Raw genomic sequence first — 27,299 nt, forward strand, 5'->3', positions numbered from 1 at the left:
GCAATTTTTAACAAGGCCAACTATAAATTACTATCAAGTCGTTTTCTATTCAAAACTTAAACAAATACATAGATTACCTTCAGAAGTTGCAAAACAAACACTATTCGCGTGTGAATAAACTGTTCAGTGCCACTAATCTTTTCACTCGTGTACTGGCACCGGAAGTGACCCTCTCGCGTGTAGTTCAAGCCGAAGTCACGAGACTGGGTAGTAGTAAATTGCATTAGTCCAAATAAATGACAAAGCTTGGTTTCGCCTGTAATTTGTTCTGTTTTATAGTGGGATATCTTATACTAGCGGTAGGCGGTTTGTGCAAACCTGCCATCCACTCCCATATCATTTGAGTCTCGCTATACCTTTCACCCCTTCTTTTGAGCTATTCCATTATTTCCATACTATCTATTGATACTATCTATAAGTTACAACTAGTAATTTTTCCCAGAAGATGTAATTTTGGAATGTTCACTACTTTAACCCGTGACATATATTATGTCAAAAATACGAAGTTTATTAGAATCTATTTTATTGAAATGAGAAACATAACTTAGCAATGTTATTTTATTTTGTATCAGCAGTATATCGTTAGTTAACAGGAAAATAGAACATAATACAACAAAATGGCGCCCCGCATGGAACCGGGGAAATTTGGATTTTTTAACTTTTGAATAACTTGCTCGTGTTCAGCTGTCAACCGAAAATGGAACCCCAGACCAGTCAAGATGTTGAAAATGAACGCTTGAAATTACAAAACGACATTCAAAAAATCCAAGACACTCTATATGAGGACAGCTACAGCGAGTACGATAGCAGCGACGATTCCTGCCTTGAAATTGACTTGGGGAATTCCGGCCGAAATTCCGAGAGGAATCAGTCCACTTTGACCGTTACTGATGACGGTACGTTCGCGCCAATCATAAACTATGTTGAGGGTCAAATGTTCTTTGCCGGCTCCCATCTTTATCATGTATCGAAAAAATAAATATATTTCTTTTGACCATGTTGATGAAACATTTATCAGAAAGAGTTCCTTCCTTTCCCCCATATTTTGTCTTTTCTTGAAATGTATTCTATTTGTTAAGATTATTTCGAGGAGTTAGGGTTAAGGATAAGGTTTAGGCTTTTTTATAAAAGAGATAAATAATCTATTGTTAGGCATAGAATGACAAAAAAAAACACCCCAAAAACAACAACCAAAACACCAGGGGTTACTGGCGGATTTCTTTTCTTAATTATCTGGGTTTTTTTCTCTCGTGAAACTAGAAAAGTGAGAAAAAGTACTGGAGTTATCTCAAATTGCTTTGGATTTATTTGTTTGTGCAGGCGCATGCACGTGTGCCAGAGATGCGAACCACTCCGATTTTGGCGGAGTTACTCCAATTTTCAGATACAAAATCTGCTGTCCGATTTCTCTTTAAAAAACTCAGAATTTTGAGAAAAAATTCTGAATTTATTTTTACGGTATATAATTTCGTAAGTCACCGGTGTTTTATTGAGTGAACACTGGTAAAAACATTCAGAAGCTTAGCGTGTGATCCTTTGGGTGTCGATTGTGTATATCGGGGTTATTGACGATGAAATTTCACAAAGTTTTTCTGAATTCATATCATAGTTTCTATGAAAGTGACAAGAAATGGCAGAGCCGACCACGAGCTCACCCCAAACTCGCACCATTGGGGCTCAGGCCTGGCTTTCAGCCAGTCATGACTCCGTTTTCCTTAGATTCAGGGTTGGCATCTCTGCGTGTGCCTGCGAGTGTGCGCATGTGTGTAGTTCATTGAATTTATTCATGTGTGTGCATGCACGTGTGCTTTCGTGAGTGTGTGTCTGAGTGTGAGTGTCTTCAGCTGAACCATGACTTACCTCACAACTTACCCAAAGAATTTGACAGGGTGTTAGATCACAAGAGGTCCCCATCCCTAAGGATAGTGAAATGATAGCTTAATCTTAAAGAGGTTCAAGATAAGGACAGTTGGATGTATGCATAATTCATAATATGAATTGAAAGTTGTTAAGTAAAGTCATGTATCCACTAACTCACAACGGCAAAATGACTTCTCATCCACAGTCCTGATAATTTACTTGATGCTGAAAAAACTGCAGTCACACTTATATTGACTTCTTTAGATCAGTGAAACAGTTCAGTAAGAAAACCATTGCTCAGTTTTGAAGAACATGATTTGATTTGTATAACATTGACATGTTTCAGATGCCAGAACTCATTCAAGCTTGGGTGAATCTTCTACAAGTCATTTCGAAGGAACTGAGGTGAGTAAGAACCTGGGAAAGCTTATGAATGCTCCGCCACAGGGGGGGGAAATAGGTTTGAGCTCCGTCTGACCAAGACAATGGGGACAGATTTTCTCAAAAAACGTTATAGATAAGGAAACCAAATTTTAGTATGTGTTTTCAGGACATGAATGCCTCAATGGAGTTTGAAAATGAAAACCGTGTTACAATTTGTTAAAGAGTTCTGGTCCTTCTCATGCATTTCTTGACTTCGAGCACGGTATCCCAAATGTTGACAGATTTCCTCAAAAACCATGAAACTATTTAAAGATAGGGAAACCAAATTTGGTATGTATTTTCAGGACACAAATGCCTTGATGGGAGTTAATTACATGCCATTTTACAACCCTTCTGTGTGCTTAAGTGCTTGTAACCCTGCTTACAACATGCAAGGTGACTTACTAGTAACTACTGTCCCGTGTCAATGACAACTCTTTAAGATGACTTAGAACCATCCTCTGTGACTTACAACTGTGCAAAGTGACTTACAACAATGTAAAGTGACTTATAACTGTGGAAGGTCACTTACAACTGTGCAAGGTGATTTACAAGTGTGCAAGGTGACTTACTATTGTCCCATGTCATTGACAACTCTTTAAGATGACTTACAGCTGTGCAAGGTGACTTACAACAATGTAAAGTGACTTATAACTGTGCCATGTCATTGACAACTCTTTAAGATGACTTAAATTTTAAAACCATCCTCACTGACTTACAACTATGCAAGGTGACTTGCAACCCTGCTATGTGACTTACTTCTACACAATATAAGTTACTACTGTGCAAATTGCAATGTGTCTTACATCTGTGCAAGGTGACTTACAACTGTGCTATGTATCTTACAATTATGCCATTTGAAACACAACCTTGCAAGGTGACTTACAACCCGCCATGGAACTTACAACTGTTCAGTGTGACTTACGTCTCTGATTTGCAGATATCGGAAGTAACTGACTATGAACAAGAGATCAGTGTTGGTGACGCTGATTCTACAGAGTTGCCAGTGTCTGTGGAATCATGTCTGGCATTGAATCGAGCATACCAGGAAGTGATTGTGGACGTTCTCCGACAGATCGAGGCTTCACTGGAGGAGAACAGGCAGAAACAGGTGACGACGGTTTCCATGGTTACATACAAACATGACTGATTTAATCTCTTCTCTTGGGGGGGGGTTGGGTTGGGGTTGGAGTAGCCTAGTGGTTAAGGCGTTTGCTCGTCACGCCGAAGACTCGGGTTCGATTCCCCACATGGGTACAATGTGTGAGGCCCATTTCTGGTGTCCCCAGCCATGATATTGCTGGAATATTGCTAAAAGCGGCGTAAAACCAAACTCACTCACTCACTCTTCTCTTGGGTTTGAAATTGTCTGTTTCAGTTCTCACAACACATAATAGATTTTTTTCTCCATAACTGACTACTTTCTGTTTGAAATGGAGTTGTGTTTTTTCAGCAGATACATCTGAGGCTTCAGTATTTTTATCTTCATTTTGAACTTCAAATTTATTTTGAATTGTGTATGACTGATATCAACAAGTAAATGTCCACCTGTGTACATATAACCAGGGTATAACAAGACATATATGATATTCTGATCTTTCAGATGTTTATTTTGGTGTGATGGCATTTGCTATCACCAAGGAGAAAACTTTTGATGTTTCTCGTCCTTGCAATAACAAACAATGCGTGATTGACATATGCCACACCTTCAGACCCCAATACGACCCATGAAGATCCGGGGTAGAACAGGTCTTCAGCAACCATTGCTTGCCACAAAAGGTGACTATGCTTGTCGTAAGAGGCGATTAACGGGATCGGGTGGTCAGGCTCGCTGACTTGGTTGACACATGTCATCGGTTCCCAATTGCGCAGATCGATGCTCATGCTGTTGATCACTGGATTGTCTGGTCCAGACTTGATTATTTACAGACCGCCGCCATATAGCTCGAATATTGCTGAGTGCGGCGTAAAACTAAACTCACTCACACACTCAGACCCAAAGACAGCATGTATGACAAAATTGGGCACTTGGGGACATTTAACCAGATTCCTAGGGATATAAAAGAATTAACTGACTCAACTTCAATTTTATTTCAGCAAGAATGTGAGAAGGATGTGATTTGTCGGAGAGAGAAGAGTCTGAACTCTGCCCAGTCAAAAGTTCTGTACAAGCATTTCTCCATGCCCTACATCAAAGACCCAGCTGGAGGGGTGAGAGGTTTAACTTTTAAACAATTTTAAATGTAATTGTTGAGTAGGGTTGTTGTAGTTTAATGTGTCTATTAATTAGTTTTGGAATTGGGGAAAATATGTATGGTGTCAAGTTTCCATTGGTTTCTTAATGGGAGATAACTCTGTCAAGACTGCATGTCTGCTGACTGGCAAATGGGGACAACACAGGCATGTCCTGAAAAGTGCTGATATATGTTACTAATTCCTAGACTGAGTTATGAGGGTAGTGACATTCATGCAGTTCTAATCATGATGATTTAGATAATTACGATGTAGATAATGAGGATTTAGATGATACAGATGATGATGATGCTGATTTAGATAATTACGATGTAGATAATGAGGATTTAGATGATACAGATGATGATATAGAGGATTTGTTTTTTGTTTAATACCGTACTCAGCAACATTCCAGCTATATGGCGGCGGTGTATAAATTATTGGGTCTAGACCAGACAATCCAGTGATCAATAGCATGAGCATCGATCTACGCTATTTTTATAAGAGGTAAAGATGATGATTTAGATTTAGAAGATGATGTTGATTGAGATGATATAGATGGTTGTGAAGGATGATGATGATGATGATAGTAAGGTAATTACCCCAAATTCCATCCCCAGGGTCCCCCTCCGAATGAAGATGTTCGTATAAAACAACTGATGAAGGAACACAAGCAGGATATACCACCAGACAGAGATTGTAAGTCCAACCCCTCAGTTCCTCTACCATCCTCTGTAATCCAGGGTGTATTAGCTCCATTCTGCTTGGATAAATACCCTGGGAACATTTCTAACAATGCCTGTCCAATCAGATTACACTCACGAAGAAAACAAATCTGGTGCCAGGTTCGTAATAAGAGATACTGTGATTGCGATGTCTGGAAGATTCTTTGTTTTCAAAGAGTTTTTGGCAAAGATTGAAATAATAGCTTCTTTGCTCACAAATTTCTCCTAATATCCGTTTCAGGGCTGAATCGAGACAGAAAGAAGCTGTACGAAGCCATTGCTGAGGATGCTCTCCAACAGCTGCTGCAGCCTCTGATGGTCAGGGACGTGGGTGTCACCATGGCAACGGAGACGGAGGGGATCATGTGCCCTATGCACAGTATTGGAAAAGGCTGAATAAAGAAGTTTAGGTGACAAGTTTTGTTGTTTGCGAGTCACAATTACCCCGATGATGTGGACATTTGTCAATGGGATGTCAGGTCAAGATGTCTAGTCGAGACATCGTCAGTACAGGTGACGTACCTGAAACATTTCAAACTGCCACATTAAACAACTTTTATGCACTTCATCGCTCGTGGACGAATATGCTGTTTCTTTGACTGATTTTACTGGTTTTGTGAGTGGAGTTGCAGATGTTGTGACTGACGTTGCTGGTGTTGTGACCGATGTTGCTGGTATTGTGACCGATGTTGCTGATGCTGTGACTGATGTTGTTCGTGTTGTGAGTGATGTTGCTAGTGCTGTGAGTGATGTTGCTAGTGCTGTGACTGATGTTGCTGGTGTTGTCAATGATGTTGGTGTTGTTACTGATGTTGTTGTGGCTGGTGTTGTGAGGGAAGTTGCTGGTGTTGTTACTGATGTTGTGACTGATGTTGCTGGTGTTGTGAGTGATGTTGCTGGTGTTGTGACTGATGTTGTGAGGGAAGTTGCTGGTGTTGTGACTGATGTTGCTGGTGATGTGAGTGATGTTGCTGGTGTTGTGACCGATGTTGCTGGTGTCATACCGATGTTGCTGGTAATCTGAGTGATATTGCTGGTGTTGTGACCGATGTTGCTGATGCTGTGACTGATGTTGCTAGTGTTGTGACCGATGTTGCTGATGCTGTGACTGATGTTGCTGGTGTTGTGACTGATGTTGCTGGTGTTGTGAGTGAAGTTGCTGGTGTTGTGACTGATGTTGCTGGTGTTGTGACTGATGTTGCTGGTGTTGTGAGACTGATGTTGCTGGTGTTGTGAGTGATGTTGCTGGTGTTGTGACTGATGTTGCTGGTGATGAGTGGTGCTGGTGTGGCTGATGTTGCTGGTGTTGTGACTGATGCTGTGAGTGAGTGATGTTGCTGGTGATGTGAGTGATGTTGCTGGTGTTGTGAGTGATGTTGCTGGTGATGTGAGTGATGTTGCTGGTGTTGTGAGTGATGTTGCTGGTGTTGTGACTGATGTTGCTGGTGTGTATTGATGTTGCTGGTGTTGTGAGTGATGTTGCTGGTGTTGTGACCGATGTTGCTGGTGTTGTGACTGATGTTGCTGGTGTTGTGACTGATGTTGCTGGTGTTGTGAGGGAAGTTGCTGGTGTTGTTACTGATGTTGCTGGTGTTTTGAGTAATGTTGCTGGTGATGTGAGTGATGTTGCTGGTGTTGTGACCGATGTTGCTGGTGTCATACCGATGTTGCTGGTGCTGTGATCTGAGTGATATTGCTGGTGTTGTGACCGATGTTGCTGATGCTGGTGACTGATGTTGCTGGTGTTGTGACTGATGTTGCTGGTGTTGTGAGTGATGTTGCTGGTGTTACTGATGTTGTTGGTGTTGTGGCTGATGTTGCTGGTGTTGTGAGTGATGTTGCTGGTGTTGTGAGTGATGTTGCTGGTGTTGTTACTGATGTTGCTGGTGTTGTGAGCTGATGTTGCTGGTGTTGTGACTGATGTTGTGAGTGATGTTGCTGGTGATGTGAGGGAAGTTGCTGGTGTTGTGAGTGATGTTGCTGGTGATGTGAGTGATGTTGCTGGTGTTGTGAGTGATGTTGCTGGTGTTATTATTGATGTTGCTTGTGTTGTGAGTGATGTTGCTGGTGTTGTGACCGATGTTGCTAGTGTTGTGACTGATGTTGCTGGTGTTGTGACTGATGTTGCTGGTGTTGTGAGGGAAGTTGCTGGTGTTGTTACTGATGCTGCTGGTGTTTTGAGTAATGTTGCTGGTGATGTGAGTGATGTTGCTGGTGTTGTGACCGATGTTGCTGGTGTCATACCGATGTTGCTGGTAATCTGAGTGATATTGCTGGTGTTGTGACCGATGTTGCTGATGCTGTGACTGATGTTGCAAGTGTTGTGACCGATGTTGCTGATGCTGTGACTGATGTTGCTAGTGTTGTGACTGATGTTGCTGGTGTTGTGAGTGAAGTTGCTGGTGTTGTGACTGATGTTGTTGGTGTTGTGGCTGATGTTGCTGGTGTTGTGACTGATGTTGCTGGTGTTGTGAGTGATGTTGCTGGTGTTGTGACTGATGTTGGTGTTGTGTGACTGATGTTGCTGGTGTTGTGACTGATGTTGCTGGTGTTGTGAGTGAAGTTGCTGGTGTTGTTACTGATGTTGCTGGTGTTGTGACTGATGTTGCTGGTGTTGTGGCTGATGTTGCTGGTGTTGTGACTGATGTTGCTGGTGTTGTGAGTGATGTTGCTGGTGTTGTTACTGATGTTGCTGGTGTTGTGGCTGATGTTGCTGGTGTTGTGACTGATGTTGCTGGTGTTGTGAGTGAAGTTGCTGGTGTTGTTACTGATGTTGTTGGTGTTGTGGCTGATGTTGCTGGTGTTGTGACTGATGTTGTGAGTGATGTTGCTGGTGATGTGAGGGAAGTTGCTGGTGTTGTGAGTGATGTTGCTGGTGATGTGAGTGATGTTGCTGGTGTTGTGAGTGATGTTGCTGGTGTTGTTAATGATGTTGCTTGTGTTGTGAGTGATGTTGCTGGTGTTGTGACCGATGTTGCTAGTGTTGTGACTGATGTTGCTGGTGTTGTGACTGATGTTGCTGGTGTTGTGACCGATGTTGCTAGTGTTGTGACTGATGTTGCTGGTGTTGTGACTGATGTTGCTGGTGTTGTGAGGGAAGTTGCTGGTGTTGTTACTGATGCTGCTGGTGTTGTTGAGTAATGTTGCTGGAGATGTGAGTAATGGTGCTGGTGTTGTGTGAGATGATGTTGAGTGATGTTGCTGGTGATGTGAGATGATGTTGCTGGTGATGATGTTGCTGGTGATGTGACTGATGTTGCTGGTGTTGTGTGTGATGAGTGATGTTGCTGGTGATATGACTGATGTTGCTAGTGTTGTTACTGATGTTGCTGGTGTTGTGAGGGAAGTTGCTGGTGTTGTTACTGATGTTGCTGGCGTTTTGAGTATTGTTGCTGGTGATGTGAGTAATGGTGCTGGTGTTGTGAGGGAAGTTGCTGGTGTTGTGACTGATGTTGCTAGTGTTGTGACAGATGTTGCTGGTGTTGTGAGGGAAGTTGCTGGTGTTGTTACTGATGCTGCTGGTGTTTTGAGTAATGTTGCTGGTGATGTGAGTAATGGTGCTGGTGTTGTGAGTGATGTGAGTGATGTTGCTGGTGTTGTGAGTGATGTTGCTGGTGTTGTGAGTGATGTTGCTGGTGTTGTGACTGATGTTGTGAGGGAAGTTGCTGGTGTTGTTACTGATGTTGTTACTGATGTTGCTGGCGTTTTGAGTATTGTTGCTTGTGATGTGAGTAATGGTGCTGGTGTTGTGAGGGAAGTTGCTGGTGTTGTGACTGATGTTGCTGGTGATGTGAGTGATGTTGCTGGTGTTGTGAGTGATGTTGCTGGTGTTGTGACCGATGTCGCTGGTGTCTTACCGATGTTGCTGGTGTTGTGAGTGATGTTGCTGGTGATGTGAGTAATGGTGCTGGTGTTGAGTGATGTTGATGGTGTTGTGAGTGATGTTGCTGGTGATGTGAGTGATGTTGCTGGTGTTGTGACGTGATGTTGCTGGTGTTGTGAGTGATGTTGCTGGTGATGTGAGTGATATTGCTGGTGTTGTGACCGATGTTGCTGGTGTTGTGAGTGATGTTGCTGGTGTTGTGACTGATGTTGCTGGTGTTGTGAGTGATGTTGCTGGTGTTGTGAGTGATGTTGCTGGTGTTGTGAGTGATGTTGTTGTGACCGATGTTGCTGGTGGTGGGGTTTTTCGGGTTGTTGTGTGTTATTATTAAAATGGACTCCGTCCGTCCGTGCACATATGTCTTTTCCGAAGCAGAACTCTAAAACCGTTCAATATTTCTTCACCAAACTTGGCACATAGATTGGTCTGGTGGTGTACTGGTGCCTTTTGGTAGTTTGGGTATTCTGAATAAAATATTTTTGGTGTTTCCATGGCAACAAGTTTGACTTAGCCTGAAGTTGGTGGTAGTGCTCTTTTCCGGGGCAGAACTCTAAAACCGTTCACAATTTCTTCACCAAACTTGGCACATAGTTAGATCTGGTGGTGTACTGGTGCCTTTTGGTAGTTTTGGAATTCTGAATAAAATATTTTTGGCTTTTCCGTGGCAACAAGTTTGACTTAGCCTGAAATTGGTGGTAGTGCTCTTTTCCGGAGCAGAACTCTAAAACTGTTCACTATTTCTTCACCAAACTTGACACATAGATTAGTCTGGTGGTGTACTGGTTCCTTTTTGGTAGTTTTGGAATTCTGAATAAAATATTTTGGGCATTTCCATGGCAAAAGTTTGACATAGACTGAAATTGGTGATAGTGCTCCTTTCTGGAGCAGAACTTTAAAACCTTTCAATACTCTCCTTCCACTTTTCTATATACACACCTAAATATTTGACATAATCATAACTCGTAGACATAATCATGAAGATTATTTTGCCATTGCGGGGGATATTGATGACTTTGTCTTCTTGTTGGTTTTGTTACTGATGATGCTGGTGTTTTGACTGATGTTGCTGGTGTTGTTACTGACATTGCTGGTGTTGTTACTGATGTTGCTGGTGTTGTGACCGATGTTGCTGGTGTTGTGACCGATGTTGCTGGTGTTGTTACTGATGTTGCTGGTGTTGTGACCGATGTTGCTGGTGTTGTTACTGATGTTGCTGATGTTGTGATCGATGTTGCTGGTGTTGTGACTGACATTGCTGGTGTTGTTACTGACGTTGCTGGTGTTGTTACTGACGTTGCTGGTGTTTCTGTAGACAGGAGTTGGAGCAGGACAAGTTGGAGAGATCCACTGGGAAAGAGGCTGCCGCCATCAGGGCCCGCATCGCCGCCATCGAGGAGGACATGGCACAGAAGAGGTGGGTCACCATCGTCACATTTCAGGCCATGTTTATTAAAGCTACTTGGGGATCATGCCTCCCAAGGTTTTAGGGAAAGATAATGCTCTTACATCAAACTTCAGCTTCCCTGCCTGAGATTCTGTTGTCAAACCAACCCTCAATGAACTTCACACAGCACACTTGCATGTGTAAAACTTGAAGACAGGTTAACCCCACTCCCAGACTGAAGTAATTTCCTTATCTAACAAACCCTTGAACTTCTGCCAAATATATTTATTGTTTTAGGCTATTTTAACGGCTCTGTCATCATTGTTTGTCTGTAAAGAAATGTCCACATTGTACTGATTGTCATAACACCATATTGTCATTTATTCCAGAAAAACCAGCAGATTAGACCTCATAAAAAATGTCGATACAGCTAAAACTGACTGGATGAAAATATCAAATATTGCAGTGAGTATTTAGCCAAGGATGTGATTGAATATTGCAGCCAGCTTGTAACATGTCGTAATGGTGCAGGCACTGGTTGATCTTTGAATGCAACTTCGACTTAGTTTGACTGAATGCGACAGTTTATGCTTTAAAGCCAATTCAGAATGTTGAGAAATGTCATGATAGTTTGGATGGTCAAGATTGTTTACAATATGAAAAGTACATCCTTATATTAACCTCAAATGCTTTCTGTCTGATGTCGACTGTTTCAATATGTACAAGCAAGTTTGTTCAGATTAAGAACAAGTTATTGCTATTGTTATGTCAAATAGTGAATTGTATTGTGATTCAACAACTGTCTTGCTATGGTGTTGATCTCGGTAGTTGGATATAATCTCACTGTTCTGATCGGACATGTGAAACAGCAATATAATTACAATCAGATCTTTTTTGCCAGTGCAACAGTACTGTTAGTTGTGATCTAAAAATTACAACCACTGAAGGTTGCGTCTGGCCAACTTTCTGATCAGAGAATCAGAATTCAGGCTACTAAATTGAGCATTGAAACCATCATATGTGGATGTCCACATAGAGAGTGATTGTATCAGATTAATAGATGAGAACGAGAGATTCGAGAAGCAATCTGTCTGATGACACAATGTCATGGTATGTGACTGACTGACTGACTGAGTTTAGTTTTACGCCGCCTTTAGCAATATTCCAGCAATATCATGGCGGGGACACCAGAAATGGGCTTCACACATTGTGCCCATGTGGGGAATCGAACCCGGGTCTTCGGCGTGACGAGCCAACGCTTTAACCACTAGGCTACCCCACCGCCCCCATGGTATGTTAAGTTTGTGGAATGTGTTTTCAGTATGGCGGACGGAAGACTTGGCAGGACTGTCAGATGATGTGGAACAATGTCCTCAGTCCTAAAGTGAACCGCGGGAAGTGGGAACCGGAGGAGGAGAAACAGTTGGTAGAGCTGTGCAGGATTAACAAGGGGAAGAACTGGGAGAAGGTGGCAGCTGACCTGCAGGTGAGATGGACGTGGGTGTAGGTGTAGACAACTGTGTAGGGTTAACAAGGGGAAGAACTGGGAGAAGGTGGCAGCTGACCTGCAGGTGAGATGGACGTGGGTGTAGGTGTAGACAACAGTGTAGGATTAACAAGGGGAAGAACTGGGAGAAGGTGGCAGCCGACCTGCAGGTGAGATGGACGTGGGTGTAGGTGTAGACAACAGTGTAGGGTTAACAAGGGGAAGAACTGGGAGAAGGTGGCAGCCGACCTGCAGGTGAGATGGACGTGGGTGTAGGTGTAGACAACAGTGTAGGGTTAACAAGGGGAAGAACTGGGAGAAGGTGGCAGCCGACCTGCAGGTGAGATGGGCGTGGTGTAGGTGTAGACAACAGTGTAGGGTTAACAAGGGGAAGAACTGGGAGAAGGTGGCAGCCCCGACCTGCAGGTGAGATGGACGTGGGTGTAGGTGTAGACAACAGTGTAGGGTTAACAAGGGGAAGAACTGGGAGAAGGTGGCAGCCGACCTGCAGGTGAGATGGACGTGGGTGTAGGTGTAGACAACAGTGTAGGGTTAACAAGGGGAAGAACTGGGAGAAGGTGCAGCCGACCTGCAGGTGAGATGGACGTGGGTGTAGGTGTAGACAACAGTGTAGGGTTAACAAGGGGAAGAACTGGGAGAAGGTGGCAGCCGACCTGCAGGTGAGATGGACGTGGGTGTAGGTGTAGACAACAGTGTAGGGTTAACAAGGGGAAGAACTGGGAGAAGGTGGCAGCCGACCTGCAGGTGAGATGGACGTGGGTGTAGGTGTAGACAACAGTGTAGGGTTAACAAGGGGAAGAACTGGGAGAAGGTGGCAGCTGACCTGCAGGTGAGATGGACGTGGGTGTAGGTGTAGACAACAGTGTAGGGTTAACAAGGGGAAGAACTGGGAGAAGGTGGCAGCCGACCTGCAGGTGAGATGGACGTGGATGTAGGTGTAGGTGTAGACAACAGTGTAGGGTTGCTGCCAATCTACGGGGACCCCAAGTTAATAAGGACCCCATGTTAACCAGTTTTTCCCGTGTTTCAGACGGGACGTACAGCCTTCCAGTGTCTGCAGCACTTCCAAATGAATCTTAATCCAGAAAACTGTAACAGGTAAACATGCCCTTAAGTTGATGGAGATTTTATGTGCTCTTCCGCAGACCAGTGTCAACAGAAGACAGACTCGTTTTGGAACTTTGTGGGTAAATCACTGTCACTGGTGCTGTTGAAATATAGCTGAACATTAATGATTTTGTTGAAATGTTGGATTAGTACAAGCAGAGGTGGTGGGATAGCCTAGTGATGAAAGCGATTGTTTGTGATACTGAAGACCTGGGTTGGATTGCCCACATGGGTACATTGTGCAAAGCCCATTTCTAGAGTCCCCGCGATGGGGTAGCCTAGTGGTTAAAGTGTTTGTGCCGAGACCCAGGTTCGAATCCCCACATGGGTACAATGTGTGAAGCCCATTTCTGGCTATGGCTGGAATATTGCTAAAATCGAAAACCAAACTGAGTCAGTCAGTCAGTCAAGTGTCCCCCCCTTTGACTATGGCTGGATTATTGCTGAAAGTGGTGTAAAACCAAACTCACTCACTCACTTCATACATGGAATTGTTGTCCTGACAACTACAAGTTTAGTAATTGGAGTTTATGCAACTGGTTTTGATTTGATTTTTACAGACCCTGGACAAATGAGGAAGATGGGAAATTATTAATGGTTGTCAATGACATCCGTCACAGCGGACACAGGTTGCTGTGGTCGAAAGGTGAGAAAGTCAGAGTCAAATCGTATCTAAACTAAACCCAAGGTATTCTTGAGATATGATTATATAATGTTGGGCTACACAAATGTGTTGTTATTGTTTGTGATGGTTTCCTGAAAGTTTAGACAGTGTTGTTATGTCTGTAACAGTGTCAAGCTACATGGAGAACCGCAGTGGAACTCAGTGCTTCTGCCGCTTCCAGCAGATCGACCCGGACATGAAGAGGGGCCCCTGGAGTACCGAGGAAGATGTGGTGGGTTGAGAAAACGTCAGCGCTGCAAGTGGCACCCTGCATTTCCCTCCATCTGATTCTAACCCACCACATTCTACAACATTCCACATGGACATTCAACACTACAACACCTTATGCAACGCTGAACGATCAGTCTTTTTAGTTTCGCCCTTGTCTCTGCAACCTTAGTACGATCAGCTGAATGTAGAGTGAGGCTCGGCTTGAGGGTTGACAGTGGGCTTTTGGTGTATTGGGGTAATGGGTAGGCTAGAGGTTTAAGTAGAGGCTGGTCGCACCGAAGATCCGGGTTTGATTCCCCACAAGAGTTCAATGGGTGAAGCCCATTTCTGGTGTCCACCACCATGATAGGGTGAAATATCGTGACTCTAAGAGGCTTAAAAGCACACTCACTGATTCACTCGATGTTTCACTAGCTAGTTCGCTCGCTCCCTCCCTCACTCACTCACTCACTCACTCATGATGTTTATGGACTGAACACCATTCAACCTTACCCACACCCCACTCTACGACATCCTACACCACACACACTTCACAAACAAATTTACAAATTATGTATGTTTTTGTTTTTTAACAGATGGTTTGATTTGAAGTTTGTTGCTATGCATGTGGTAGAAGCAGAGTCTCCATTGATGTGGGCTGCATTCATTGCTGAAAGATGTTCCACTTTTCTTGCCAACCATGTTGAGTACTGATGATTATTATGAAGTAGATCAGAGTTAACCTTGTTGTCAATTTGATGACAGAAACTGTTTGCGGCCGTGAAGATGTGCGGCACTCAGAGCTGGATGCGATTGGCTGAATTTGTCCCTGGACGGAGCTCCATACAGTGTAGGGACAGGTCAGTAATGTGTTAAAAGTTTAGAAACTGCTTTTATTCATACACATGCACTAGAGCAAGCCTATGCAATTCCCCTGGTTTTATGACAATCAAAGTTTCCTGAAAAAAATGAATTGAAATAATCAGAAATTAAGGAATCAGCAAGAAAATTTCAAAATTTCATGTTTTTGAAAGAAACTTAAAGTAATGACAAATAATTGAAATAATGAAACTATAATCAAGTTAACTAGAAAAAACTCAAATTTTAAATGCACAAATAATTGAAATAACGAGACACCATTTTGTTAAAATGTGAGATGAGTATGAACCCTGAATGTGCTACTGTTGTGTTCCTGTAGGTGGCTGAACAGCCTTGACCCCAGTATCAGGATGGGCAACTGGACGTATGAGGAGGATAAGGAGTTGCTCAAGGCCATCACGGAACTTGGCACAAGTAAGTACTCCAGGGTAATGGGGCATCTGAAGTTAGTTGTTCTTGATTTACTCCTCGCCTCCTTTACCTTCCTCTCTCCCTGTCTTCCACTGCCTCTGTACTCATCCTGCCCTCTATCACCCAAACCCCCTCTTGCTTCCTTTCCTATCCCCCTCTATTCATCTTTATGAAAGTACCTGGTGCAACTGTGGTTTATGTTGTTTCCAGAGAGCTGGACAAAGATTGCTGCCAAGCTGAATGGCCGTACTGACAACATGGTTCTTCAGAGGTACCGGCGCCTGGAAACTTGGCAGAGGAAGTGCAAGTGGTTTGATGAATTGCCAGTAAGTAAGCAAGATCAGAAGAGAGCTCTGCTATTTTGGCAGTGTTGGGAATTGGTTCAAATCTCACAATTGATGATTGGTTCATTACAACCGATCAATCATCAAGGATAATTGATTAGCGTCATTTATCAAATTCTCCTCCATGTTTGTTAATGCAAGGGCAAAGCCTAGTTTTAAAGCGTTGTTCGCCACCGAAGACATGACCGATTCGATTGGGTCCACATGGGCACAAAAGCCCATTTCTGGTGACTCATGATATTGCTGGAATATTGCTAAAAGCGGCTAAAGCTCAGTCAGTCAGTCAGTCAGTTGTTAATGCAAAAATTGTTTGTGTTCGATGATGAGAAACATGATCGATTGCTTGGCCGCTTAGTCATTGCGACCAATCTTCGATTATTTCAATTAATCGGACCACCACTAATTGCATGTCTGTAGGAGACAACAAAGAGAGCTCTGCTAGGGGGCACCTGTCAGTGTTACATCTATTGTTTATCTGTAGGAGACAACAAAGAGAGCTCTGCTAGGGGGCCACCTGTCTGTGTTACATCTATTGTATATCTGTAGGAGACAACAAAGAGAGGGGCACCTGTCTGTTACTCTGGAGACAACAAAGAGAGCTAGGGGCACCTGTCTGTGTTACATCTATTGTATATCTGTAGGAGACAACAAAGAGAGCTCTGCTAGGGGGCACCTGTCTGTGTTACATCTATTGTATATCTGTAGGAGACAACAAAGAGAGCTCTGCTAGGGGGCACCTGTCTGTGTTACATCTATTGTATATCTGTAGGAGACAACAAAGAGAGCTCTGCTAGGGGGCACCTGTCTGTGTTACATCTATTGTATATCTGTAGGAGACTCTGCTAACACCTGTCTGTGTTACATCTAGATATCTGTAGGAGACAACAAAGAGAGCTCTGCTAGGGGCACACCTGTCTGTGTTACATCTATTGTATATCTGTAGGAGACAACAAAGAGAGCTCTGCTAACAATCTATTGTATATCTGTAGGAGACAACAAAGAGAGCTCTGCTAGGGGCACCTGTCTGTGTTACATCTATTGTATATCTGTAGGAGACAACAAAGAGAGCTCTGCTAGGGGCACCTGTCTGTGTTACATCTATTGTATATCTGTAGGAGACAACAAAGAGAGCTCTGCTAGGGGCACCTGTCTGTTACATCTATTGTATATCTGTAGGAGACAACAAAGAGAGGCTCTGCTGTTACCTGTCTGTTACATCTATTGTATATCTGTAGGAGACAACAAAGAGAGCTCTGCTAGGGGGCACCTGTCTGTGTTACATCTAGCTTGTATATCTGTAGGAGACATTGTATATCTGTAGGAGACAACAAAGAGAGCTCTGCTAGGGGGCACCTGTCTGTGTTACATCTATTGTATATCTGTAGGAGACAACAAAGAGAGCTCTGCTAGGGGGCACCTGTCTGTGTTACATCTATTGTATATCTGTAGGAGACAACAAAGTAGGAGAGCTGTCTGTGTTACATCAACAAAGAGAGCTCTGCTAGGGGGCACCTGTCTGTGTTACATCTATTGTATATCTGTAGGAGACAACAAAGAGAGCTCTGCTAGGGGGCACCTGTCTGTGTTACATCTATCTGTAAAAGAGAGCTCTGCTAGGGGCACCTGTCTGTGAGTAGGAGACAACAAAGAGAGCTCTGCTAGGGGGCACCTGTCTGTAACATCTATTGTATATCTGTAGGAGACAACAAAGAGAGCTCTGCTATAGGGCACCTGTCTGTTTACATCTATTGTATATCTGTAGGAGACAACAAAGAGAGCTCTGCTAGGGGGGCACCTGTCTTCAGACGAGTTAAAAGAGAGAGAACAACTGACGTGGCGAAACTTCCAGGAAGGGATGGGAGTCCTCAAAGAAGACTATGAAAAGCAAGAGAGAGACAGGCAAAAAGGTAGGATGATACACCTAAGATCCTCTCACTGAAACAGTGAAAAATACATTAAGGGTAGCAGTTCAATCATAATGTGGATTACCCAAAATGTCATTTGAATGTAAAATCACTTGATTATCTAATTGCAAGAGCTTATTTCCACTGTAGTATCTAATCATTGGTGTGTTTCTCCACACAGGGGATATTGTTGTGCCACGCCCTCCTCCGCTCCTCGGATATGGAACGTCAGCCCGGCAGAGTCTCATCGAACATCGGGTGCACTTGCATAACATCATCCTGAAACACGTCCGCTCCATCAGGAACAGTGACATCGCCGACGCTCAGGATGGAGATGTTGATGTGAGTCTGGGGGTTGGGACTTGTGGCAGGATCCTGGACAGGACAGAGGGATCTCTTGAAAAACAATGTGACCGCAACATTGTAAATGCAAGCTTTGTGAAATTCTTCTGCCCATTGAGGTGGATCAATTAAACTTAACAGTGCAATGACATAGCTGAAATATTGTTGGCTTTGGCAGTATAGCTGAAACATTGCTGACTTCAGCGATATGGCTGGAATGTTCCTGACTTCATGGTTATTTCTGGAATATTGCTGACTTCAAAGTTATTTCTGGTATATTGATGACTTCAACGTTATGGCTGGAATATTGCTGACTTGAGCGTTATGGCTGGAAAATTGCTGACTTCAGCGTTATGGCTGGAATATTGCTGACTTGAGCGTTATTTCTGGAATATTGCTGACTTCAGCATTATTTCTGGTATATTGCTGACTTCAACGTTATGGCTGGAATATTGCTGACTTCAGCGTTATGGCTGGAATATTGCTGACTTCAGCGTTATGGTTGGAATATTGCTGACTTCAGCATTATGGCTGGAATATTGCTGACTTCAGCGTTATTTCTGGAATATTGCTGACTTCAGCATTATTTCTGGTATATTGCTGACTTCAGCGTTATGGCTGGAATATTGCTGACTTTAGTGTTATGGCTGGAATATTGCTGACTTTAGCGTTATTTCTGGAATATTGCTGACTTTAGCGTTATGGCTGGAATATTGCTGACTTTAGCGTTATTTCTGGAGTATTGCTGACTTTAGCGTTATGGCTGGAATATTGCTAAATTTAGCGTTATGGCTGGAATATTGCTGACTTTAGTGTTATGGCTGGAATATTGCTGACTTCAGTGTTATGGCTGGAATATTGCTGACTTCAACTATATGGCTGGAATATTGCTGACTTCATGGTTATTGCTGAAATATTGCTGACTTTAGAGTTATTTCTGGAATATTGCTGACTTCAAAGTTATTTCTGGTATATTGATGACTTCAACGTTATGGCTGGAATATTGCTGACTTCAGCGTTATGGCTGGAATATTGCTGACTTCAGCGTTATGGCTGGAATATTGCTGACTTTAGCGTTATTTCTGGAATATTGCTGACTTCAGCGTTATTTCTGGTATATTGCTGACTTCAGCGTTATGGCTGGAATATTGCTGACTTCAGCGTTATGGCTGGAATATTGCTGACTTCAGCGTTATGGCTGGAATATTGCTGACTTTAGCGTTATTTCTGGTATATTGCTGACTTTAGAGTTATTTCTGGTATATTGCTGACTTCAGCATTATGACTGGAATATTGCTGACTTCAGTCGTATGGCAGGAATATTGCTGACTTCATCGTTATTGCTAGAATATCGCTGACTTCATCGTTTTTGCTAGAATATTGCTGACTTCATGGTTATGGCTATGATATTGCTGACTTTGTAGTTACTGCTATAATATTGCTGACTGTTACATTAATTGCACCGGATACTTCCATCCCATTCCAGACTGCGGAGAAGCTGGCTGCACAGATCCATTACGCCCATCACAGCAACATGTCTGTGAAGAAGCTGATCGAGCTGACGAGGAAAGTGAAGGGTGGCTTCATCCAGGCACGAGGCAAGACTAGGCTGCCCTCCAAGAGGAACTTCAACTTCGGAGCAGTGGAAAGGAATCGGCGTCTGGAGCGGTCGCTGAGGGAAGCAGTTCACTCCATCTACAAAACAAAGAAGAAAATGAAGAAAGGGAGGCCAAGGAAGTTCTACAGTAAGTCGTAACAGTTGGTTGTCGATGTACCACAGACACACGGCTCAACACAACGTAAGTCGTAACAGTTGGTTGTCGATGTACCACATTACACACGGCTCAACACAAAGCAACATATTAATAGTTAATAAATATATTAAAAAAAACAATAATGGCTGTAAATTATCGATCTCATTCAGATCACATCCAAGTTGTCACTTTTGATGAACAAACATCTGAGGACTTCGTCAGAACGACCTTTCGCAAACTTCGACCAACCACTGAAATAACTAACAAGTTGACATAAGCCAATCAGAGAGCATCTTATCAAGAGAGACACAATACTAGTCTCAAACTGGTCACTTCTATTCAAGACTACTTTTTAAAAAATATTTTGTCAAAGTTCTCAATTCAAAATTTGATCAACAGAATATTCTGTGATGGCTAATGGATGGCTGACATTATTTAGCTAAGGGGAACTGAACTGAACTGAAGTGTGTTCAAATGGTTATCTCCTCAAAGTTGATGATTTTGACAGTCTCAGCCCGTAGCTATCACTTATTAACCTTCTTGGGTTTGCAACATTAGAAGACTTGATTGTCACATGTTTCTGATGTTATTGAGGGAGGTGGGGTAGCCTAGTGGTTAAAGCGGTCGCTCGTCATGCGAAGACCCGGGTTCGATTCCCATATGGGTACAATGTGTGAAGCCCATTTCTGATGTCCACCGCCGTGATATTGCTGGAATATTGCTAAAAGTGGCGTAAAACCAAACTCACTCACTCACTCTGATGTTATTGTGCAGATCGTACACTGGCAGGAAAATCTACCGAGCAAGAACTTCACCAGATTAAAGTCAAGTCACTCAACATTGTCATGAAGGTAAGCTTGTTGCTCTTACTGACGGGGCGCAGAGTATACACTGTAAAATGCCCGCATCCTGACTCATCCTAATTGTTTTTCCATTTGCCTGAGATATTTTTTTTAACAAACAAACCAACAAAATGGGTGTGATTCTTATCCCAATGTAGAACTTTTATTTCATAAGTTCAAATTTTCTCCCTTTCTTCAGGTAAATCACAACCCTGAATTATTTGTTGCTAAATCTTAGTCAGCGGCGAGGGGATATTGTAGTCGAGAAAGATGTTAGTTTGGGGGCAATGTAAAAATTCTGTAATTTGTAGCCAACAAGGAAATGCTTGACATTCTGCGTAAACTGCCTTTGGAACAGTTTCTGTTATTTCTTTATATCCATATGACTATAATGTGATGCATCGTACGTATTGCGATACTGGAATTGTACATGGATGTATTGTGAGCTTGTACCACACATACAATCCTGTATTGCTGTGCCATTACGCCACTAGTCGGTAGCCTTTGGTCTTTTTGCACAGGCTCTTGATGTTGATCCACGGACCATGCTGGAAAATGCCGCCAAGTTTAAGAACATGAAATCAGCAGCAAGTACTCCTTCGAGTACCACCACCAGCACCTCGGCCACTCCTTCTTCCACCCCAGCACGCACCCCAGCGGGCACCCCAGCCACACCCAGTGGCACCCCAGCCACTCCCACTGGCACCCCAGCAGGCACCCCAGCCACTCCAGCAGGCACCCCAGGTACTACAGGGAGAAAGAAGGGGTCCAAAAGAAGACAGAGCAAGGCTGGGGCCCAGAAGGAAGCAAAGAAGACACCTCCCCCTCAAAGGGCTCCTGAACCCATGGAGGACCTAGACATGCTGCTCAGTGCCCAGAGTGAGAGGACACAGGAGGACGACGGGGAGGACGTTATCAGTCCAGACAGCGAGACAGCAGGACATGGGGGTGAGGGTCATGGTCTTGGATTGAGGTGTTTCACCTCTAGTCGTTAAGGCGTTCTTTCATCGTGCCACACTTCTGAGGTCTGTTCTCGACATGTATGTTGTGTAAAACCCATTTTGGTGTCCTCTGTTTGTGTATTCTATGTAGATATTGCATACAGTCTGACCCACCTCATTTTCTTACTAGTATGGGAGTGGTGTGATAGTCTAGTGGTTAAAGCATTCACTAGTTACACAGAAGAACAGGGTTCTATTCCCACGGTGGGTACAATGCCCATTTCTGGTGTCCCTGCTGTGATATTGCCGGAATATTGCTCAAAAAGTGGCGTAAGATCATACTCACTCACTCACTCACTTTATTGAACACATTTCAAATAAATTACCTTAAAAGTTAAAAAAACAACCCAGTCTTTAAAGAAAGTATTTGACACTGAAATAATCAATGCTAAACTGTTGTCTTTTTCAGAAGATAATGATGCTCCTACTAGAAGGAAGAAGTCAGTATCTTTTGTTCAAAGCCCTAGTGTCAAAACTGTTGAACCTGCTAGTCGTGAAAGGTTTACCCGAGTTGTCACAAAGACAGTGTTAAAACCTGATCCAGACAAAACACCATCTGATCAGGAGCAGTCTTCCGCTTCCATGTCAGTAGGCACCAGTACCCAGTCAAGTGACGACAGCTGCCAGGAAGTGGATGGTGACGAGCCACCTGTCCGTGAGAGATCGCTCCCGTATCTCCCCCCAATGTGACAAACCTGTCGTCCTTCAAATCTCTGCTTCTCAATCGGAGAAAGAACATCATAACAGCCGGGTCTTTGTACGATCCGAAATATTACCACATGCCCAACAGTCGCCCCAAACATCCCAAACATCGCGTGTTGGGTAAGCAGGTTAAAGGGAGTGATCCCACAACGCCTGCAAAGACTGGAACGTCCGACCCATCTCCCACCTTGACGACAAGTCGTCTGAGGAAGATCCGGAACACTGAGGAGTATGCTCTGCTGAAAGCCAGGTTCCAGGCTCTGTTTGTGTGGCCTGCTCTCGTCTCTACGATACTCCCGGAGTTTGACAGGAAGGATTTCTCCCAGAAGGCCAAGACCATCACTGCAGGGGAGGAGGAGGTGGAGAACCTCCCCCGAGTCAAGACTAAGGGGTTTGTACCATTCCATAGAGTATTGGGGTGAACAATTTGGACCTGCAAGAGAAGTCAACACATTCGATCTGACTTGGTCTATAATTGGGGAATATTACATGTCCTTACAATTTACTGTCATTTCCAACTTTCTCCCTCTTTGTTAGCATTGATTTTTGTGGCTGGTCCATTCTCAGGACGAGGAAAATGTTTGACGATTCATGAAATAGAGGTATTTGAAATTTGAAAAATCAGCCTCATTCTCTCCTGCCACCTACTCATTCAGTCACTAAATTGACAAAATTGAGAGTAAAAACCTAGTCCCTCTAGATTGTGACTTGTCTCAGACTTAAAACTAGCAGCTCACTCATCCACCTGCCTGGACTCACTCACTCACTCACTCACTCACTCACTCACTCACTCACTCACTCACTCACTCACTCACTCACTCACTCATCACTCACTCACTCACTCACTCACTCACTCACTCACTCAGATGCTATTCTGCAGGTACCCCCTGAGTCGGGGCAGCAGGTTCTACAGAAAGCAGGTGATGTCCAGATCTCAAAAACAAGGTTCAGCCAAGAAGAGCAGAGGCAGTCAGAACCAGTCTGATGAACAAGTTGACACCCAGTCCACACCAGTTCAGTCCAGCTTAGACCAGCCAGTACCATCTGGATCAGGTAAAATAACTGCTGATCAACCGTTTTGGTGTTTTCAAACATAGAGCATGAGGCAGATGCTGGATGCAGTTGATAGTGTAGTTTATCTGATGACAATAATCTGGAGCTACCAGCGATCAAGTTATATCTCAGGTGACCAACCGAGGCATTACCCATCAGACATTGTTACCTACGGAACTGATAAAGTCACTTGCCAATGCTTGGTTGATCAAAGCTAGTCAGGGCTCCAGATAATTTTTCAACAACAGGAGTACGTACTCCTTATTTTTTCAATATAGGTGTACTGGAAAACCTTAAGAGTACATTTAGAGTACTGAATGGAATTTAATCGAGTATCAGCAATTCATATATGCACCACAACATTGCTACTATTGTGGAAACAGGTCAATAAACAATAAAACAATACTTTTGTCAGATAAATACGTCTGTAAATGATTCTAAGACCATACACCATTGCTGTGGTGCGTATCTGCTACCGTATCATGCATATTTGTTATCCGTACATACGCCGATACGGCACTTATCTGGAGCCCTGCTAGTGTTTCTGAAAATATCTTATCCAATTCTTATCCAAAGTGAGCAATATTGTGTGGAAACTGTAATTTACAGTTAATATTCTGTTTGATCTCTGATATGTCCACTCACCCTGTTATGAAGAATACCAATCATTTATACAACACAACCACTGTCATGGTGGTTCTTTCTATATATAAACTTGTTGAACATGTGTAGAATCTTACAACAACGTGCGTTGAACGTCTGGGTTAGAATATTGATATTCAGTAACCCATGCGTGTCGTAAGAGGCGACTACCGAGATCGGGTGATCAGCCTTGACTTGGCTGACACATGTCATCGGTTCCCAAATGCTCAGATCGATGCTCATGCTGTTGATCACTGGATTGTCTGGTCCAGACTCGATTATTTACCGACCGCCGCCATATAGCTGGGATATTGCGGAGTGCGGCGTAAAACTAAACTCACTCACTCACTCTGTTTGTGTGCTGGTGATTAGCTGCCTCACTGTGAGAATGTGGGTCTTGGATGAAACTCAACCTCAGAAAGTACTAGAATCTGGATTTTGCTGAGAAAGTGTAATCCCAAATGTAACATATCTTAAGAATTCTTATGCACCTTTGAGTACATGGTCTATCCATCACAAGTGACAACCTAGATAGGGTACAATGTTATGCATTTCTGGTGTTCCCCGCCGTGATGTTGCTGGAATATTGCTAATAGCGGCTTAAAACCAAACTCAGTCAGTCAGTCAGACAACCTAGATGCTCTAAGATAACATGGTGGACCTGTTGATTACATGTCTGAATCTGTGTTCTTGTATTTGAGGTGAAGCTGATTTAGACATCACAAGTGACAGCATTGGTACTCCCAGAGGAAGAGGCAGACCTAGGGGGAAGATGAAACGGAAAGTTGTAGAAGCACCGACTCGATCACTCCGAGAGAGGAAGGAGAAGAGTCCCCCTGAGAAGAAAATTAAGAAAGAGAAAGGGGAGAACTCCATCCGGAGAGTTTCCACAAAACGTGCAATCCTGGCCCGAAAACTCCGACAGTCGATGCTGGATTCCGTGGCGGCCATGGAAGCAGGACTGAGACCAGACCCAGCACAAGATATAACAGGTGCCCTAACAGGTGCCCTAACAGGTGCCAACTCAACAGGCAGTGGTGGGCTTGTCACAAAAACTGAAAAGTCTTCCACAGATCTGTCAGAGACCTATACAGTTGTTCTTCCTCCCAATTTAGAATGTCTTCCCTCCACAAGTTCTGAAACAACAAGACTGGGACCACTGGGAAGTACAGTGTTGGGCCCTATCAACCCGACTGCTAGTTTCGGAGGGGCAGCAGTGTCAGGTGTTGATATCCCATCACAGCTGAACACAGTCAGCATGCCACAGCCTGGTGGTATTCCTAGTCAAGCAATTCCCATGATCCTCAGTTACATAAAGGGCGAGGATGGTACGATGATCCCGGTACTGAATCACGTCAGTGTTGTGCCTAATGTTGAGTCAAATCCACTCAGTCTTCCCAAGATCAAAATCCAGTCACCAGAAGGTTCTGTGTCACCTGGACCTTCAGGGCAGTCCGACTCAGAGACGGCTAAAACTAAATCTACATCATGATGGAAGGACCTACAGTGGGGATGTTGTTCTTTGGTCTGTCAGTCAGTTTCACAGTATATATATTGTGTATTTTACAAAGGAATCTGGTCCTGTTTTAGTCAATTGATGTTCTCTCCTGACAAATCTTGTTTTTGAGTGATCTCTTCAAAAACAAGTGCGAAGTTGTCCCAGGAGCAAAAACCAAGTGAGGCCACAGAACATATTTTTTTAGTTTGACTTATTTCTCAAGTATGAATTCATATGAAGCAATGATTTTGTTATTAGCAGAATTGGTAACTGAAACATGCATGTGTGATAACCATGGTTAAGTTTTGTTATCTGTTATCAATGCAAATACATGTTTGACAAAGAATGTGTGGATTTGTGTTTTGGTTTGTACATACAAGCTAATGTAACATTTATAAGTACATTTAAACTGAAGTTCAATCATAATTACGTTTTTTGTCCAACTTTCAGTTTTGAACAACTCATTTAATGTGGCAATGTAACTGTCACTTGAGATAAATTGTCTTCATTTATGTCTTCGGGATTTTTCATAATAGGCTCATGCAGTATTCTTGAATTTTCTCTTCTGAATATGTGTATCCGACTGTAGACAAAATGATGTCAACTTTGAGACCTGATGATCTGTCATTCATTTTGCTGGACCATGGAGAGGAAAAGGTTAAAGCCCTGTATTTGCTCACTGTGTTTGCATTAAAGCAAGTTGAATGTAATAATTAAAACGGTGGAGCCTATTAAGTGGAGAATTAATATTTATGCCAGCAAAAAAAAATTATAATTATATTTTCCATTTTATGAGGCCACAGAGCTCCAGATAAGATTTAGCTCATGTGGGTACTGTACCCACTGTATTTTTTTGGAGTGGGTATTATGAATGGTGAGTGGGTATTTCATTTTCCGTTACCCACTGCTTTCAAATATGTGCGTATTTCAGTCATCTTACTCACCTAAGTATATGTCATTGAGTAAGTTTACTAAGCAGGTATGTTCTGCCTTATGTCATACCTAATCAAAACCAACTTAAATATAATGGAAATGATTTCATAAAAAATCACTCATCCTATACTGACAGTACAACACTAGTCCTATACTAACAGTACAACTTGATAGCAATCGATGTCTTTTTCATTACGCAAGCGATTTTCATAAATATATTCCGTACGCATTTGTTTTAAACTTTTTGCGTATCTAACATTTTAAATGCGTAAATGGTACGCAACAATTATTTTTTCAATGCGTAATTGGAAATTTTCTATGCGTAATTTACCCGGATACGCAGCTTATCTGGGCCTCTGACGTCATAGGAATAGGCATTGACACGCAGATTTTATGTGTGCAACTTTTTGTAAAGTGCTGCAAAGCAACAGGAAGGTCCGGGTTAGAATTGGTGTTCAGTAATCCATGCTTGTCGTAAGAGGCGACTAACGGGATCGGGTGGTCAGGCTCGTTGACTTGGTTGACATGTCATCGGTTCTCAATTGTGTACACCGATACTCATGCTGTTGATCACTGAATTGTCTGGTCCAGACTCGATTATTTACAGACCGCCGCCATATAGCTGGAACTTTGCTGAGTGTGGTGTAAAACTCAACTGACTCACTCACTGGTTGACACATGTCATCGGTTCTCAATTGCGTGGACCAATGCTCATGCTGTTGATCACTGGATTGTCTGGTCCAGACTCGATTATTTATGGATCGCCGCAATATAGCTGAGTGCGGCGTAAAACTAAACTCACTCACTCACTCATACCTTGTCCCTCAGAAATGGCCTATTCTATGTCATAACTGAACGACCATTCCCATAGGTTAATACATGAATGATCCAGGATTATCCTTTTATAAAGGTTTGTTACATTCTGTCCTCAACGGGGCGGTGGGGTAGCCTAATGGTTAAAGCGTTGGCTCGTCACGCCGAAGACCCGGGTTCGAATCC

At 43.1% G+C, this 27,299-nt stretch overlaps 3 protein-coding genes across 4 annotated transcripts in view; 2 read left to right on the plus strand and 1 right to left on the minus strand.

Annotated features, from left to right (window-relative positions):
* Positions 1-326, minus strand: part of LOC124262186 (hamartin-like) — a 31,461-nt gene extending 31,135 nt beyond the window's left edge. The window contains exon 1 of the mRNA XM_046696640.1: positions 78-326. The gene's annotated coding sequence lies outside the window, so the exon portion shown is untranslated. The remainder of the gene's footprint in view (positions 1-77) is intronic.
* Positions 327-623: 297 nt separating this feature from the next.
* On the plus strand, positions 624-22,162 carry LOC124262187 (snRNA-activating protein complex subunit 4-like). Of its 2 annotated transcripts, XM_046696642.1 has the most exons (22): positions 624-896; positions 2,207-2,265; positions 3,224-3,394; positions 4,381-4,494; positions 5,136-5,214; positions 5,482-5,563; positions 10,436-10,537; positions 10,897-10,972; positions 11,829-11,993; positions 13,045-13,112; positions 13,682-13,767; positions 13,914-14,017; positions 14,761-14,855; positions 15,194-15,288; positions 15,496-15,611; positions 17,392-17,536; positions 17,715-17,875; positions 19,362-19,620; positions 20,404-20,480; positions 20,993-21,157; positions 21,200-21,419; positions 21,882-22,162. In XM_046696642.1, exons 1-22 carry the CDS (start codon positions 698-700, stop codon positions 22,160-22,162), a joined length of 2,919 nt encoding a protein of 972 aa, XP_046552598.1. In that variant the 5' UTR covers positions 624-697. The 2 variants fall into 2 exon arrangements, with proteins under 2 accessions (XP_046552598.1, XP_046552597.1); XM_046696641.1 differs by having other exon boundaries at positions 20,993-21,419.
* An 89-nt stretch (positions 22,163-22,251) lies between these two features.
* LOC124262188 lies at positions 22,252-25,791 on the plus strand. Its single transcript, XM_046696643.1, has 3 exons — positions 22,252-22,565; positions 23,055-23,227; positions 24,571-25,791. The coding sequence occupies exons 1-3, from the start codon at positions 22,252-22,254 to the stop codon at positions 25,359-25,361; spliced, it is 1,278 nt and encodes a 425-aa protein (XP_046552599.1). The 3' UTR covers positions 25,362-25,791.
* The last annotated feature ends 1,508 nt before the right edge of the window (positions 25,792-27,299 follow it).

The sequence above is a fragment of the Haliotis rubra genome, unplaced genomic scaffold, assembly GCF_003918875.1.
Source record: "Haliotis rubra isolate DU_JTF1 unplaced genomic scaffold, ASM391887v1 Scf826, whole genome shotgun sequence".
Classification (NCBI taxonomy): Eukaryota; Metazoa; Mollusca; class Gastropoda; order Lepetellida; family Haliotidae; genus Haliotis; species Haliotis rubra.

Coding starts and splice junctions, on each gene's coding strand:
- LOC124262187 (XM_046696641.1), top strand. CDS start 698: ATGGAACCCCAGACCAGTCAAGATGTTGAAAATGAACGCTTGAAATTA. Junction 2,266..3,223: donor GTCATTTCGAAGGAACTGAG/GTGAGTAAGAAC, acceptor TCTGATTTGCAG/ATATCGGAAGTAACTGACTA. Junction 14,856..15,193: donor TCCATACAGTGTAGGGACAG/GTCAGTAATGTG, acceptor GTGTTCCTGTAG/GTGGCTGAACAGCCTTGACC.
- LOC124262188 (XM_046696643.1), top strand. CDS start 22,252: ATGCCCAACAGTCGCCCCAAACATCCCAAACATCGCGTGTTGGGTAAG. Junction 22,566..23,054: donor CCCCGAGTCAAGACTAAGGG/GTTTGTACCATT, acceptor GCTATTCTGCAG/GTACCCCCTGAGTCGGGGCA. Junction 23,228..24,570: donor GCCAGTACCATCTGGATCAG/GTAAAATAACTG, acceptor CTTGTATTTGAG/GTGAAGCTGATTTAGACATC.